The following is a 17,753-nucleotide window of genomic DNA, read 5'->3' on the forward strand; positions in this document are numbered from 1 at the left end:
CTTACTACTTGGCACCGTCTGTTAGAATTCTTGCTTCCGCATCATCTGTGGCTTTATCAGGGCCTCAGATCCGCCATCAGCTGCTGGCAGAAGTTTCCACGTTGAAATTAGGAGGTTTCCTTCGTCCTAACGGGCGATTGCCTTTCGCCTCGTTATTCCTCCGGCATCCCCCTTTCTCACGCGTTGTCCTCCAGACTTCTCCGCGCCCCCAAAGGATCTCCAAACGTGGAAAGATCAGAGTTAGATGACAGAGCCTGTCTCCTTAACTCTGCACCGCCCTGGTGCCACCCAAAAAATCTTTCAAGTTGCTGTAATAATGCAGTTTTCCCCAAATGATGTTGTTTCTGAGCCTGAAAAATAAGTGGGCGGGCAAGTGCAAGAGGAATAGCAATGCGTCCATCGGGAAGGGTGTACCAGCCTTTAATTAGTTCAGCTTGTACATCCTGCTTTAACTTTTGGCTTTCCTCTTTCGTATATGTAGGATCAAGTTTTTCCAAGTAAGTGTCTAAATACATGAGCCTGGTGACATCTGATTGTAGGGGGGGCCCCTTCTAAATCTGCTCTTTTGGCTTCTTTGTCTGCCTTCCTATTCCCCTGTGTAATAAGGCTTGAGTCTTTTTGATGTCCAGGACAATGAATGATTGCAACTTTAGACAGTAACTGTGCTGCCTTAATAAGTCTTTTAATCAAGGTGGCATATTGGATGATCTTGTCTGTGGAATCCAAATAACCCCTTTCTTTGAAGATGGCTGCATGTGCGTGGATTGTTAAAAATGCATATTTGCTGTCTGTATATACATTTAAAATCTTTCCTGCAGCTATTTCCAATGCTCGTGTTAGAGCATATAATTCTGAAAATTGTGCATTTGCTTGGCTGGGTAGTTGTGCTGACTCTACAATTGCAGTTTGAGAAACAATTGCATACCCACTGTATCTAATGCCTTGATCCATCAGTGAACCACGTAAAGTATGGATTTTGGCATGGTTGGTCAGTAAGGTCAGGTCTACAAGAATATTGTAGTTCTAGTGTTTGCATGCAGTTGTGCACAGGCAAAGTTGAATCTGGTATTGGCATAAGAGTTGCTGGATTGAGAGTAGTGCATTGTTTCAGTGTAATTTGTGGATTTTCTAATAAAAGAGCTTGTATCTTATGCATTCGTTGATTGCTAATCCATAAATGTCCCTTATTATCAATAATTGTCTGCAGGGCATGACTAGTGCAAACAACCACTGGAGCAAAAAAGGTTAACTTATTTGCTGCCTGTAGTAAAAGCATGACTGCTGCTAGGATTTTTAAACATTGTGGCCACCCTTGTGCTGCTGTATCTAATTGCTTTGATAGATAAGTGACTGGGCGATTCCAAATTCCTTGATTTTGGGTAAGGACTCCAAGAGCCACATTCTGTCTCACATCGACATAAAGTGAAAAAGTCTTAGTTATATCAGGTAGTCCTAGGGCTGGAGCTGTAGTTAAGGCTTGTTGAAGTGTTTTCATAGCTAGGTTTTGTTCCCATTGCCATAAAAGAGGTTCCTTTTCTGGCCCTTTTAACACTTGGTACAATGGTTTAGCTGTGAGAGCAAAATTAGGAATCCAAATCCTACAGAAGCCTGTAATTCCCAGAAAGGCTCTAACTTCCTGTTTTGTTTAGGGGATGGGTATCTGTAACACAGCTTGCTTTCTCTGGGGGCCTAGAGCCCTCTGTCCTTTGGATAGTTCATAGCCTAAATACATTACAGTCTTTTGGACTAGTTGTGCTTTCTTTTTGGATACTCTGTAGCCACAGTCTTGTAATATTTGAAGCAGTCTTGCTGTGTTTTCAAAACAATCCTCCCTGTTCTGTCCAGTTATTAGAACATCATCCACATATTGAAGACAACAGTCCTCTTGTCTGACTAACTTTAAAAATGCAAGATCTTGGGCTAAAGCTTGACCAAATCATGTGGGTGAATTTTTAAAGCCTTGTGGTAGCCTAGTCCAGGTATATTGAGTCCTAACTTGTGTTTTAGGATTAGTCCATTCAAATGCAAAAATCTCCTGACAATTTTCGTGTAATGGGATTGTGAAAAATGCGTCTTTTAAGTCCACCACTGAAAACCAGTTAGCAGATGCAGGTATTGTGCTTAAAAGAATATATGGATTAGGAACAGTTGCGTGTAGGGTCAAGGTTAGTTTTTTGATGGGGCGCAAATCCTGTGCCGGTCTCCACTGTCCGACTGGCTTACGAACAGGTAGAATTGCAGTATTCCAGGGTGACTGAATTTTTCTAATGATTTTTGCCATCAAGTATTTTTGGATTAATTCTTGAATGGCCATAGCAGCCTCTGAAGTACAATATCTTTGAGGCACTCTAACAGGATATGCTTGTGGTTTTAGTTCTACCATAACAGGTGTGGCATATTTTGCAAATCCAGGGGGGTTATCCTCTGCCCATAGAAGTGGAACATTAAATTGCTGCCAGGTAGAGCAGTCTGATTGTTTCTCAGTTACTAATATGATGCGCCATGTTTCTTCCACTGGGTGGCGCACTTGGATTAATTGTTTCCCTTTGTCATAGGATATGGTGGCCCTCAGTTTGGTAAGTAGATCCCTTCCTATTAACGGTATTGGACATTCTGGGGCATATAGAAACTGATATTTCTCTTTCATCTCTATCCAAGTCCTGTGTTTGCTCTTGAACTCCTTGTTCTGTTTTTATCTCTTCCTCCGCTCCGGCTTCTGGTTTAAGGTGGACTTCATCCCTTTCAGCCGGAGTAGCCTCTAAGGGGGGGTGTTGCTGATGAATTCCCCCTTCTTCTCTTCTAGGAACATAGGGAGGGGGTCTGGGAAGTTCCTCCCTGTCTTCCTGGCTCAGAATCTTAGGTTTTGTGTGAGGTTTTGCTTTTTGGCTTGCCAAATATATCTTAACACATTCTATTTGACACTTAGCTAACCATCTAGGCTTTTCTGTAATATTAATCTGCCATTGGTCTATGTAGGGATATTGGTCCCAATGACCCCTTCCAGTCACAATTTGATAAACCCATGCCACGAGTTTGGGATTCGCCGATCCCTCTTTGGGCCACCTTACGCCAAAGGTGACCCATTCAGATTCACAGAATCTTTTTAACATGGCTGGATTTGGTCTTGGATTTCCATAATCCCTAGAGAACCCCTTTTTAAAGTTTGCCAACATACACTGGAGTGGCGTCTGACCAACGCCCTCAATCTGTTTTCCTCCCATCCTACCTTAAAACACTACCATCGACCTGGAGCCCCGGAATTTCCAACGGCCACTCAGCAGGAAATGCGATGGTTTATCCACCCACACAATCCTACCTATTGAAGACTTAAGGACACCGCCTTTGTCTTCTTAGGGATTGATCAATTCCCTCTTCTGATCCAAATGGGATCAGGTACCCCTTTTTATAATACTTGCCTGCAGGCGTTCCAGACCCTCCTGTGGATTAAAAGACCTGTCTGCTCCCCTCAGTGGATCCTTGACTGGAATGCTTTGCTGGTGGTAAATTCCCTTTCCTCCCGTCGAGGTCTCCCTGTAGTCAAAGGCCACGGAGCCGGCTTGGAGATATCACCGATAGGAGAGGGGTTTCCCCCAGGGCAGTCCATCTGGCAGGACAACGGCCTCTTCATAAGAGTCCCATCTGGAGGTGCCAAAATTCTTGTGGAAAATGAAAGAACTCTTACGAATTCCAGGGGTTTAGCAGAAAAGTTTATTGCACAAGGTTCAGAGGCATATTAGAGATAGGCAATTCTGAACGAGGAGGGCGGGATTAGACTTCAGTTTTTATACTACCCTCCTTTCAAGAACAAAGGGACTACACATGATAATACACTGTGATACATTAGGAGCGTTTCTCACGGGCATATAATGGAAGGTTTTGCTACATACAAAGTATCCATGTGCAAAGCGCATTTGGTTGCCACATATTACTGACACAGAATTTTCTCAGTGTATTTTTCCCAGTGATTATGCATTACCTCATTATTCTAGCAATTATGCAGACACATCATTATTGCAGTTATGCAGACAAATCATTATTCTAATAATTGTTCATTTTACTACATTACTTTAAAGTCACTTCGAAGCTTTAAGGCATATTGGATTACTTTCTGAGTTCTGCAGGGTTAGGCAGGAAATCCAGACATAGAGGAAGAATTAGGAGATACCACTAATGTTTATTGTTGTGTAGTGAGAACGGTGAGGCATTGAAGACACAGGAGTGAAAATAACAGCTCGTTTATTCAATCCACATAGAAGCGGCTCTAGCAGCCACTTGATTCATATTTATACAGGCCGCCATTAGGTGGCAGCCAATGATTTTAAAGCATACATTCCCGCCTAAACACAGGCTTGCAATATATACAGACAGACAGTTAAGGATTTAAATTGAACCACTTAGTTAACCGTTTTAATAACAGACCTTATGAAATTGAGTTAATACACACCATTTATGGTTACCTGTATCTTTGTTTATAGATAAGATAGGAAGAGAAGAGATCATCTATTATATTTTAAGAGAAGGTGATAAGTTACTAAAATTCTTTATACTTGTTTTGATGAAGGGGGGAAATCATCTCTTTATATATTGTATTTCTTTTCTTTTTCTTTTCTTTTATAAACAAGTTTTATTGTTTTTTTAATTTTTACATCAGAGTGCTCACGAAACACCATGGTGATGGGGTAATCAATCATCCAAAGACAAAGTCATACATATATAACTCAAATTAATTCATTAAAAGTTCCCTCTCTATTTCCCTCAAATAGTATAACATATTTAGGTTAATCCATTTCTACATGAAATTCAATCAGTCAAAACAATCATCAATAACATTACGTCTATGTAAATCCAAATCCTGTTTTTAAGCTTTACTAATTTACAGTTACCATATTCCAATTTAATCTTGAATAAACATATTATTAGCACTTCGGGTATCCCTTCTAAAATACACACAATATTCCGACAGTAACATTCTAATATTTCCACATATATTCTATTTCTTAGTCTAATAGGTCATTAATTAGTACCATTTCTTCTCTTATCACAAATCTCTCTTATTCTTCTTCCATTACAAAATAGTTATCCTACTTAAAAAAAAAATATTATTCTACTCTATTTTAAATATATAATCTATCAGTCAATCTATTTCTATAAAAAATCATTTCAACCCATTAGATAAAATTTAAATCTCGTCTAAATAATTATCATATCTAAAACAAGCATATTGTTACACAAAATATCATCTTGCTAACTTCACATACTCAATTAATTGTTAAATCAGTCCAGCTCTCTAAAGCCTTTTTAACCCATTAAGTAAAATTTTAAATCACATTTTTGAATCTAACTCTAGCTTTCTTTCTGTGCCAGGCCAGTTTCCATAATACCGCATCTGTATCATCAAATCTTAGTATTTGAGTACGGGTATTTATCGACACATCAATCTGGTCTAAGTTCTCTTCCCCTTCTTCCAGTATCATCTGGATAGTATAGTTAATTTTGTTCCGTGTTGTAGTTACTAGTTGATTATCCAGGTTCTCACAGCTTTCAATAAATCACATCTGAAAGTTAGTTCCTGTTGCTTTTAAGACTACAAATATTTCAGTTGAAGTCATTCTTTGATCATCAGAGTTCCCCATAATTTGTACGTAGGCTTGTGAAATATCCTCTTCTGTAGTGATTAGTTGACTTGTGAAATGATCAATTAGACTTAGAGTCTCAATTTGAGGTTTTAAGTCAAGCGTTTTTCTAGAGCTCAATTGATCAGTAGCTTCTTCCTCCATTCTTTAAATTGCGTGCACTGTTGCATATAGGCCTCTTTAAAGCTAATCTGTTCCTCCTTTATTGTTCCTTGGCCTATAGGTTGGTCCATTAAGATTTGAAATTCAGTTTGTGGTTCTGCAATATGATCTTTAATTTTTCTCCAAGATTTCATGTACTCTGTAGCTTCCAGGATTTTTTCCAATATAAGCTCATAATCAAGCTCTGGGTAAGATTCCTCCATTTCCATACTAAAATAGTCTTTTAGTCTTTTAGTAGAAGCTATATTTATTAAAAGTCAACAAATATCCACCTCCACAATTTCTAGTAAGCAAATTCAGCCCACAGCTGTTTCAAGTCCTTTATCTTTTCTCTTTTATTATCATTTGAAGGTCAAACCCATCTTCAAACAAGAGAAAGTACAATTGCAGTAACAGATTTCACCACAGGATGTCCTCAGTAGGCTGTAAAATCTTTTTTTCCAAATTAAAAAGATTTTATCTCATTAGGAAAATAGAGGGGAAAAAAGCAAATACCTCCAGCATAGTAGATAAAATAATAATAATGTTCTATGATAAGGATTTTTTCAGGGCCCCAAAATATCCAAAAAATTAAATAACCAATAAAAATTTACTGTTTTATACTTTTGTTTAAAGCTTTTTTCCCCCAAGTAGACAGATGCCGCTCTCTTAAGGCAGGGAAATCATTCAGAGGCTTTTTAAAGGAAAATAGTTGGGGCTAAGAGAGGGAAGGAAAGGTCTCACCCAGATTTCTCCATGGTGGTTCTTCATGCTTAGCTGTTCTTCTGACTTTCAGCTGGTGCAGCTAGGTGATCAGCCATTTTACTGGCCGATCTTTTCTCCAACGGCCCTAAGGAGCTGGCTCAGGCCGCGGAAGGAGCTGCCGCCCTTCCGCAGTCAACAAGGGCCTCCTCGATGGTGGTCGCCCCTCCAGGGCAACTTTTTGACCCAATTAAGGGTCTACCGGTGGAGGGAAAGCAGCCGGAGAAGAGACAGAGCTCTCTGTACGACTGCACATTCTGCGATCCGGAACCGGAAATCTCTTTTCTTTTTCTTTACTGTATTCTTATTTTTTCCTTCCTTTTCTTTTCTGCACCTTCTATTTTTCCTTTTCATTCTTTTTTAGTTTGTAATCAATTTCTATTATAATTATAATTTCTAATTGCAATTACTATTAAAAATGTCAATATTTGTAAATATTGTAAAATATTGTAAAAAAGAGCAGTACTTCAATTATCCAACTGTAGCTGCCAGCTTGATTTATTATTATGGTTGGATGCATAATCAACCAGAGGTTCAGCATGGATTTGGCATTTTTGTCCATCTACTGAGTCTTTCCCAAGGACCTGTGATCGCAGATGCTGTTTTTTAATGATATTAAAGGTATCCTTGTAGGATATAAGAGGTTCTGAGTAAAGCTGCCTTTTCCAATTGACTGATGGTGATTTTGGATGTGACATTTTCATCCATCTATTGGGTTTTCCCCAGGGATCTAAGATAGGCAGATATTGTTTGATGGTGTTAAAGATACAGTATTATTGTAGGATATAAACTGTTTCAATTAAAACTGATTTTTGCTATTGACTGATGGTGATTTTGTTAATGTCAGTGGTGTTCAAGAGGTGCTCCAGATGCTTTAGAATTTTGCCTCAGGTTCCTATGACTATTGCGACTATCTTTGCTTTGTTTTGCTATTCTTTTTCTATTTGCAAGTCTTTGTATTTTACGATTTTCTCCACTTCTTTCTCTGTCTCCAAATACTGCAACATCCACTATCCATCCATTCTTATCCATAGTTATGAAGTCTGGGATGTTTTGTGAAGGCCCTTGTATGTTTGAATTCTAAAAATCCACCTTTATTATTCCTTTATTTTTTATTTTTTATAATGTTTTATTGATTTTTCTAATTTTACATTTAAGTATTTAAAAAGCAACGTGGCGGCTGACTTAATCGATAATTCAATGACATACAAGTATCTTTAGTACAAGTCTCAAGCTACCACATTAAATATTTCCTCTCTTTCCCCTTAGTATTTACTGTCTCATGTTTAAACTAATACAATTATTATTTAAACTAATACAATTGTATTAACTAATACAATTAAATAAAAATAACATTTTTACATTTATCATTAATTTTTAGCTTATACATATTCTGGTTATTTTAACATTCAGTCTTTATAGACAATCAATGTCCTACCTTCCCATTCCCCCTCATCACATTTTATAGGCTGCCATCAAAGCAAAGCGAAGCAGGGTGAAGCAGTTTGATCTGACAATAGCCTCAACTTCCCAAAGTTGATCCTTCCTGAAAGATAGAAGTAAAACCATTGCAGAATAATGCCCCTAGTTTCAAAAAGTGCCAAGCGGATATCATAGTCAGTGGTATTGCTAGGAGGGTCAACATAGTCACAATCTTTCTTTCTCTCTCCCTCCAAATGAGCATCTTACATCAAGATGATTAAGACAACCTGAATGTCAGGACTGACTCGCCCTTTCACCTATATTCCACTTCACTCACAGCTTGACAAAAAAAGGGGAGGAGATGGGATGGAATAAAGGGTGGGGGGATTGCATCTGAGCATCACCAGTTCCTGTGAGACAGTGCTCCAACCTAAGGACACATCGACCAGGTGTTCTAGCAGGGCTGGGCAGTTCCCATAACAAAATGAACAGAAGTGATTGGTGGATGTAATTGATTGTAGGTAGCCCATAGGGAAAGGGGGGAATTAACTATGCCAGCTTTTGCATGGGAAACCCAGAGCTGGTTTTGCTTCGTCTGTGCCAATATGGTTTATTCACTAAAATTTATACTCTTGGTAAAATAATGTCCCAGGAGTTTCTTTTTCTGGATCCACTAACTCAGTGGTTCTCAACCTTTTTAATGCCACGACCCCAACCGGTCGTAAGTCGAGGACTAAACTGGTTGTAAGTCGAGGACTAAACCAGTCGTAAGTTGAGGACTACCCAACCGGACGTAAGTCAAGGACTTTCCCTGCCCGGGAGCGCCGCGCATGCGTGGTTCCGCCCCCTGCGCCGGCCGAGGCATAGCTGGCAAGCAGCAGAGACGGAGCAGCCCGACCACCAGCTGGCCCAGCCCAAGGGAGGTAAGGCACCCGCCGGAAAAGGGGGAAAAAATGGCGGACAAAAAAAATGGCGGACAGCCTTGCTTGGCGACCCCCATGAAATGGTCAATCGACCCCAAATGGGGTCCTGACCCAAAGGTTGAGAACCACTGCACTAACTGGACAGTTGACACTGAACCCCACTGCCTTCCCTAAAACTAATTTGAAATACAATTGATTTCATCTAGCACTGCCTGAAACTAAGGAGCCACCATGTTGTGTCCTGGGCCTGATGAAGAAACTCAGCAGGCCCAGAAATGTTGCAAATGGTCCCGGGCATTCTTAAAGCTGCCCGGGACCAGACAGAGCGGTGCCAGCCTTGTGCGCATGCGCAAGGCACGAAGAAAGAAGGATTCCTATTGGCTGGACTGCCTGGGGGTTGGAAACCTATAAAAGGCCTGCGTGCCTGTTTGTAGATTGCTTGGGTGTTGGAGAAGGAGAATAAAGTGTTTGTTACTTGTCACCATGTGTCTTCATCATTCGCACGCGAACAAAGAACTTAACACACCACCTTTGATTGCTTTGAAAAGCATGGAACTTTAGAAGCTGACCTTAATTACATTATTTAAGAGATTAAGTGAGGACTTCTTGAAGATGGTTTTAAAAAAGATGAAACTTCCCCTCCCTTAGGGAGTTATTAATAAAGTTTATTAGGCCAACTCCCAAAGCTTTCTGATAAATAGATACAAGCCATGTTGGGTAAGGATCAATAGGAAACATGATAGATTGCACTTCTCTGAATAAACTATCTAGGTCCTCAAATATATACAAATTATAATTTATACATTATTCATGTGTAAATTAGGAAAAAAAGAAGAAGGCTGCAGGTTGATAACAATTTAGGAAGGTTCTAGTCTTTCCTTGACTCATTATTCCTTTTTACTTTCTCAACGAAGCACTTCTTTCTTTCCTTTTAACTGAGGGTAACTCTCCTGGAACTGAGAATATTCCCAAGGTAATTTCTGCAATGGGAAAGCATCAAAAACCTTTCCAAACTGACATCAAACAATTCGCAAATAATTTTTATGGTAGATGGAATGAGAAACTGCCTAAAACTCTCCCCTTTCTCTCTCTAGAAAGAAAGAACCTGTTTGCACTATGCTGTCAAAAAACGATTTGGTTTCCTTGATTACTTGCTCATCATACTTTTAATGCCTGTTATGCTACTGGGATATCTTCTAATGGTAAGTTCCAGGTCAAACAAGTATCAAATGATGCCTACAATTATATCCTTATCCCCTGTTCTTTCAACCATCTAATCATAGTTGTTGTAGTTACATGTTTTAGGTTTAGATTTAACTCAGCAAGGAGTTTTGGGCTCTAGGGAAACCATAATTCTCTTTCCTGATGCAAAGAGGTAGTTGTGATTTGTTTCAGTGAAACACTTCATATCATTTCCATGTGAAAAATAGTCCTTACCCAATACAGGTAGTCCTCAACTTACCACAACAACTGAGCCCAACATTTCTGTTGCTAAGTGAGACAGTTGTTAAGTGAATTTTGCCCCATTTTACAACCTTTCTTGACATTATTGTTCTTAAGTTAGTAACACAGGTATTAAATTAATTAAATTAATCTGGCTTCCCCATTGACTTTGCTTGTCAGAAGTTCGCAAAAGGGGATCACATGATCCTGGGACACTGCAATCGTCATAAATATGAGTCAGTTGCAAAGCATCTGAATTTCATTCACATGACCATGGAGATGCTGCGAAGATCATAAGTGTGAAAAATGGGCATGTTACTTTTTTTCAGCACTGTTGTAACTTCAAATGGTCACTAAACAAACTGATGAAAGTTGAGGACTACCTGTACTGAAAAATTATATGACAACATATCTGACCATTGAAAAAGCAAAGAACAGATGGGAACAAGCCAGTCCACTCAAAAGACAGGGCTAAATAATCTGATACATAGGACGAAAATGAGTAAGAGGTTTTTCTAGGAGGTTGGTTTTTTTTCTTTATATAGCTTCCTTTTGAAACCCAATAGTTGCAGGGATTCTTGATAATGACTTTCTAATTTTTCTTATTGTAAGATATTGGATTCTAGTGATCTTGCCCTACTGGTTACAATCTTCTCTGCTTGGTAAAATCTGCCATGCAACCCTCCGTAAGGTCTCTTGTCTCTTATTTCCATCTCTAGCAAAACCTGAAAAAGGCTTTTGTAGGAGCTGCATATTTCCACAGGCCTTTTTAAGTGCCAGAAAATTTAGAATTTCCTTGGAACATCATCTTAGCATTAGCCAGCTCTCTCTAAAATCAGAAGAGGCTCCTAGGCATGCAGAGAAGACCAACAAAGATGATAAGGGTCTGAAGGATAAGCCATACAATGAATGATTGAGGGAACTAGATATGTCTAGTGACAGGGTAGGCAACCTTGGCTCTTTTATGACTTGTGGACTTCAACTCCCAGAATTCCTGAGCCAGCCATGCTGGCTCAAGAATTCTGCGAGTTGAAATCCATGAGTCATAAAAGAGCCAAGGTTGCCTACCCCTGGACTCTAGTCTAATGAAGAGAAGGACTAGGGGTGATATGATGCAGTTTTCCAATACTTGAGGGGCTGTCACAAACAAGAAGGAGTCAACTTATTCACCAAAGCACTTGAGGGCAGAACAAGAAGCAATGGATGAAAATTAATCAAGGGCAGACCAACCTAGTACTAAGAAGTTTTCTAAGAGTGAGAACAAATAATCAGTGAAACAGCTTGCCTCTGGAAGCTGTTCTCCATCACAGGAGACAGGACAGCCATTTGTCCAGAAAGGTATATTTCCTGTCACATGTAGGAGGCTGGACTAGAAGCCACCGAGGACTCTTCCAATCCTATGATTCTATGTTCTATGCTCTGTGCACAAAAACTGTCTTCCAACTGGGGGGGCAAAGCAAAGCAAGTGAAGGGTCATATTGCCATGTAGCAGATTCAGGAAGATGTTTTGCTCAGATCTTCTTTGAAGCAAAAAACACCATCAAAGGTTTACACAATCTAATATTTTCTGATTACAGGAGCACTTTTAATTCTAATTTGTACGGAACACTTTTAATTTTTGTCCGTAAGGGCCATGTATTCCTTAAAGAGTGTTTCCTGCATTAGTATTTAAAGAGATGATTAATTACCATTATCTTTCAACTTGGTGTGTTCTAGATGTGCTGTGACAGTGACTTTCTATGTGGGAAATTACAATATCTAGAAGACACCAAGCTAGAAACAGTCATTTAGCAATTCATCTGTATCATTCCTATGATCCTTTTCTTCCTCTAATAATTTTTGAGTTCCTAAAAATGGAGTTAGCCAACACTTAAACGCTGCATCCTGGCCACTGTTCAATTGTCTAAGTATTAAAGTACATCTCTTGGGTAAGTGGCACATAAGTTTTCTACAATGATTATGCACACTATGGTTACTCAACATGCACTCAATTGCAGTTTCCCAATTCATAGTTAGAGTGATCACCCTGTGATCCTGCAAACATTATGAAAGATCAAAACACACTTAGCATAATCCATAATCCAGAGCCTGAGAGGCAGCTAATCAAATTTCCTAATTAGTTTTTGAGAATGTTTGGTATTGGGAAATTTAAGAGCACATACATGTTCTTAGGAGGATTTGGATGAATGTATAAGAGAAAGTCTTTATTAGCTGACTGCTTAATATGACAATGTTATCCATTTTCCAATAATGTTCCATTTTTTCCTTTCTCACCCATAAAATCTGCTAAACAGATTTCTAAAAGTAAGCAGAACGAACACCTCATCAAGATGCTACTTAGAGCTGGTGCATATGTTAATGCTCAAGATGGTGTAAGTGCATCTATTGCATATTCTTTAACTGTATCTGGATTACAGTTTGGGTGGTAGCTGGATGTGATGCATAAAAATCATTTGCCTAAGGATGAGGAAGAACATGACCGTTCCCCCCCCCCTCATGGTATTGAGAAATGCACTCTTTCCCCTATAAGGAGAAAAAGTGGGAGCAATTGATTCCTTCTGTCTGGGACCCAAGCCAGCCAACTTAGATGAGATCAATCAGGGTCAATTAGACTGAAATATTGCACTTTTCCAGCCTTTCAGACTCTCTCCAACTTCGCCATTTCCTAGGCCCATTGTTCAGCTGTTACTTTTTGGTTGCTTTTCCTCACCAACAAAAACAAAGCAACAAGGGATCCAGTTGGCTGGCTGCCAGTTGTGCCATTCCACTTATCAACTGAGTGATTCAGTGTTAGAGAGGCATATCAATCAGGATACTTGTGCAGCACTACAAAATTACTGCAGAAGGTTTGGGGTATGAAGATGGTAGTGTGGAAAGTGCTATTAGATTTATATTTTAACAGTTTCATAGACAGTAGGATAATTTAACATGTTTTCTCAATCAGGCAGAATGAGGATGTTTTCCAAATATTGCAGAAATCTACTACCTAGCCATATAGTTAGGTTGCAGGTACTATTCTTGAAAAAAATTGTAATAGCTTGTTCATCATTAAAACCCCAAACAAAACATACAGAAGAGGCCATGAAGAATTCAGCCCTTTAGCAAACAATCGTGTCTCCTGAACAAGTATGATTTACTTCGGCTAAAACTTTGTGGCTTTACCTGCTCCAACTTTCTAATTAAAACCATACAATAATGCAAAGAGGAATTGTTCAGATCAGGGCCAAACCTTATTTTTATTTCAGTCTGTATGTTGGAAATACTATAGGACTGGACCTTTTAGTCTGCTGTTCTGGTACAATATTGTACTCTGCTTCAGGGCTGTGATGGAATAAGATGTTTGTACAAATCTCAAGGCAGTTAAGGAATATCTTGCAGAAAATAATACAAAGTGAACTAACTTATTCAAAAACAGTTTGGATGTCATGTGCATTCATCCTTGTTTACAATTTAACGTGTAATTTGAAAAAGATGCTAAATTCTATTTTCACTGTGGCAACCCAATGTAGACTGTTTAAATTATGTAACATATATTTTGACTCTTTTGTTTTGATGTTCTTAATTTATGTTTTAATTTAACATTTTATTTATGGAGCCATTTTGCAGTAAAATAGCATAGAGATGCCAGCTATACATCAATAGCCAATCTATAGTGGATGAAACAATAGACAAGTGTTTAAGTATATGATAATTCAAGAGCTTGCATGTAAGAACTTGTACAGTCCTTTTTTAAATTTTATACTTACTGAGAAGTATATTAGGGTAAGAGTGCAATTTATTCCTGAAGAATATGTACTATGATTTTTCTCTAGTCAGGACAGACTGCCCTCCACTACGCTTGTGAAATGAAAAACCAGTCCATCATTCCATTATTAGTTGAAGCAGGTGCTGACCTTTCCATAAAGGACAAGGTATGAAAAACTAATCTTGTTTTAATTTTGATCTCTAGCTCATCCTGTGATTTGGACTATTCCTCTACTAAGAAAGAGGAATCTATTTTTATTTTAGAAAAGAAAAAAAATGTGTGGGTTTCTTTTCTACCAGAGGCAGAACAGTTAAGATGGTTAAGATGCTTGGGCTTGTCAGCTGGAAAGCTGACAGCCAGGGATCAAGACTTATTCACCCCAGCTCAGGCCAACTTAACAGTTCAAAAACATGCAAATGCGAATAGATAAATAGGTACTATTTTGATGGGAAAGGTTTCTGTGTTCTATACTTTCATGTGGGCGCCATGATGACAGAAGCATCTCTCAGACAATGCAGAAGCCCTATGCTGAGAATTGGAGATGGGCATTGTGAATATTTGTAATGATGTATTGTAAGTAATTACATTTGGAGATTTTGATCCAGGTTATGTTGTCCAGAAAAGGCTGATGTTTAAAGACACATGAAAAAAGTCAACATGGAGAGTAGCATGCTGGTCATAGATCATTTTAAGTTTCCCATAAGGAGAATAACATGGTTTAGCGGTAGCTTAGCAGAAGTAAATGGTGTTTTAGAAACACACACATATGCACAGGAAAAAAAATAAAATAATATCATAAAATATTCAGATGTTTCCTCTGTGTGAAAGTCAATCATTAGGAAAGGAATTTTATTTCTTACCGATAAGATGCAGTCATTTTTTGTAGAGATCATCACTCATCTTTTAATCAAATTTCTTTTATTTTGACCTAACATTGAAGAGATTAGCTTCAAGTAATAATCCTATATGAATTGTTATTTGCCACTGGTTTCAGACTATCTGGACTATTCCAATGTTTCTCAAATAAAGCCTTCCATGACCTTCTGAAATTTACACTAGAGAAATTCATCAAAACTTTGAAGCAAATAGAGGAAAGTTCCAATGATTAACACAATTATGTAACCACAATGGAGGTGGGTGTTCGATTAACAACAGATGCCACTTCCCCCCCACCTGTCCCTGTCCTCCCATCTTTAATTGGATCCTAGTTTAGCTTGTTTTAAAATATTAATGTTTTATTATATTTATATTTACCATTCATGATTGTAAGCTACTTTGTGGTTAGATGGGAGAAGAAAGAAAGAAAGAAAGAAAGAAAGAAAGAAAGAAAGAAAGAAAGAAAGAAAGAAAGAAAGAAAGAAAGAAAGAAAGAAAGAAAGAAAGAGAAGAAAGCTTGTGGGCATAGTATTCTTTCAAATGTCTAAAATTGGTCAAGTTAGATTTTACATATGTTCATGCTTTCTTCATTCTTTACTTTCACTTTTGTTCATTTTATCTCTTTATTTCAGGATGGAGAGACTCCATTAGACATAGTAAGAAGATTACAGTTCCTCAACATAGAACATATATTAAAGAAGGATTCCTAGCTCATTACATCAGAAATTGTTAGAAAAGCCCCAACCCATGGGGCCAGTTCATTGTGATAAATGCAATTCCATTTACATTTTCAAGTAACATCAAGCTTACATCAGCCAATAAGCTTATGCAAAAGAATAGACTGCACTAAATCCTGTTGCTGAGGTTTCATGGGTGATAAAATCAAAATGATGTGGTCAATTTTGTGAGCATCAAAATATTATTTTTATTTTCATGATTGTTTTCTTAATAAAGTACAAAGTTTGTAGAGTATAAGTCAATGTTTTTCAAACTTGTCCAAACAAGATGTGTGGACTTCAATTTCCAGAATTCCCCAGCTAGTTGAAGTCCACACAGTGATTGTCAATTTGAAAACCATTGATATGGTATTTATTTCATTGGTATTAAATTGTGCAATTTATATGTGTTGTAATCCAAAACAGATTTAGCAATAAAGATCTGTTGTAAATTTACTTTTAATCTGTCAAAAGGTGTGTGTCTATTTTGTTTTCAATGCATAGCATAATGATAGAACAAGAGACAATGTGCTTTATCTCCTGGAAATTGCCAACTTCATGTGGGAATGGAGACAGCACATCCACACCCCACCAATTTTTTTTATCTTTGTTATTTATAATTTGAGTAGAATAACACAATCTCTTTAAATGTTGCAGAATACTCTAAGGCATACAAAGGAATATAGTTGAGATTTTATTGTTTTGTCTTAGTTCTACTCCTTTATTGCCAGTTTATCTCCTATTTCATTTCTTCATTGTTAGTTTTTGATTTTCCATTTTACAGATTGCTTTTCTAAGACTTTCTAGTTGAAGACCATAATAAAGAAATTGACTCATTATATTAAGACAGGGGGAGATTCCACGAAGTATTCATGTTAGAAGTATTCAAATTTTTTTTGCAGATATATCACTATCTCTGTCTCCATTTCCATCTCCATCTTCATTTCTGCACAGGATGGCTTGCATTAAAAATTAAAAGCCTTTAAGTGTTAAAGAAAGCAGTTAAAACCATAATAAAACTTACATTATACAATCATAATCATAATCATAATCATAATCATAAAAAGTTGGAAGGGACCTTGGAGGTCATCTACTCCAACCCCCTGCTCAGGCAGGAAATCCTATACCATTTCAGACAAATGGCTGTCCAGTCTCTTCTTAAAAACTTCCAGTGATGGAGCATTCACAACTTCTGCAGGCAGGTTGTTCCACTGGTTAATTGTTCTAACTGTCAGGAAGTTTCTCCATAGTTCTAGGTTGTTTCTCTCTTTGGTTAGTTTCCACCCATTGCTTCTTGTCCTGCCTTCAGGTGGTTTGGAGAATAGCTTGACTCCCTCTTCTTTGTGGCAGCCCCTGAGATATTGGAACACTGCTATCATGTCCCCCCTCATTCTTCTCTTCGTTAAACTAGACATACCCAATTCCAGCAACTGTTCCTTATATGTTTTATCATTAAAACCATTCAAAACTAATAAATACAATTACTAAAAGCCAGATTAAAAATATGAGCCTTTACCATTCTTTCAAAGATCTCTAAAGAAGTTAGACTTTTATTTTCTTGTGTTTTCTGTTTCTAATGTAACTTGCCCAGAGTAATTTTGGAACTGGGGGCTTCTAATTCTCATCAGTCAATCCATGAAAGCTACAAGAAAACCATTCTTGAATTTAGGGCAACAAAATTAGAAGACTTGTTTCAAAGTTGTTGACAGATACCTGGGAATTCTTTAGTTTACATAGAGGTAACACAAATAAAAGTATCATCTCAGTATTTTATATTTCACACAGAAGCATCTCAGCCAACTCTGATATGTTCTTAAGCATATCAGCTTAAGAACAAACATAACATGGTCTCTCTTAACAGTTCAAGACACAGGCACAGATGGATTAACAGCTATCTATTACAAGATGTTATCTGATGAAATGTTAGAACCATTAAAGGAATTGTTTAATAGTATTTTGCAGGGTGCAGATGTACCTCCATCTTGGAGAACTGCTTTTATATCATTGATTCCAAAAGAGGATCAGGATTTAACTCAACCTAAGAATTATAGACCTATGTCTTTATTGAATACAGATTATAAAATATTTTCTA

At 37.9% G+C, this 17,753-nt stretch overlaps 1 protein-coding gene across 1 annotated transcript in view; it reads left to right on the plus strand.

Moving 5' to 3' along the window:
• ANKRD22 (ankyrin repeat domain 22) overlaps positions 1 to 16,117 on the plus strand; it is a 34,097-nt gene extending 17,980 nt beyond the window's left edge. The window contains exons 2-5 of the mRNA XM_029287286.1: positions 9,976 to 10,083; positions 12,619 to 12,696; positions 14,137 to 14,235; positions 15,578 to 16,117. Of these exons, the coding sequence (XP_029143119.1) occupies positions 9,976 to 10,083; positions 12,619 to 12,696; positions 14,137 to 14,235; positions 15,578 to 15,655 (363 nt within the window). The 3' untranslated portion in view covers positions 15,656 to 16,117. The remainder of the gene's footprint in view (positions 1 to 9,975; positions 10,084 to 12,618; positions 12,697 to 14,136; positions 14,236 to 15,577) is intronic.
• The last annotated feature ends 1,636 nt before the right edge of the window (positions 16,118 to 17,753 follow it).

Source organism: Protobothrops mucrosquamatus, unplaced genomic scaffold (genome assembly GCF_001527695.2).
Source record: "Protobothrops mucrosquamatus isolate PMUCROS unplaced genomic scaffold, P.Mucros_1.0 scaffold_284, whole genome shotgun sequence".
NCBI classification, from domain to species: Eukaryota; Metazoa; Chordata; class Lepidosauria; order Squamata; family Viperidae; genus Protobothrops; species Protobothrops mucrosquamatus.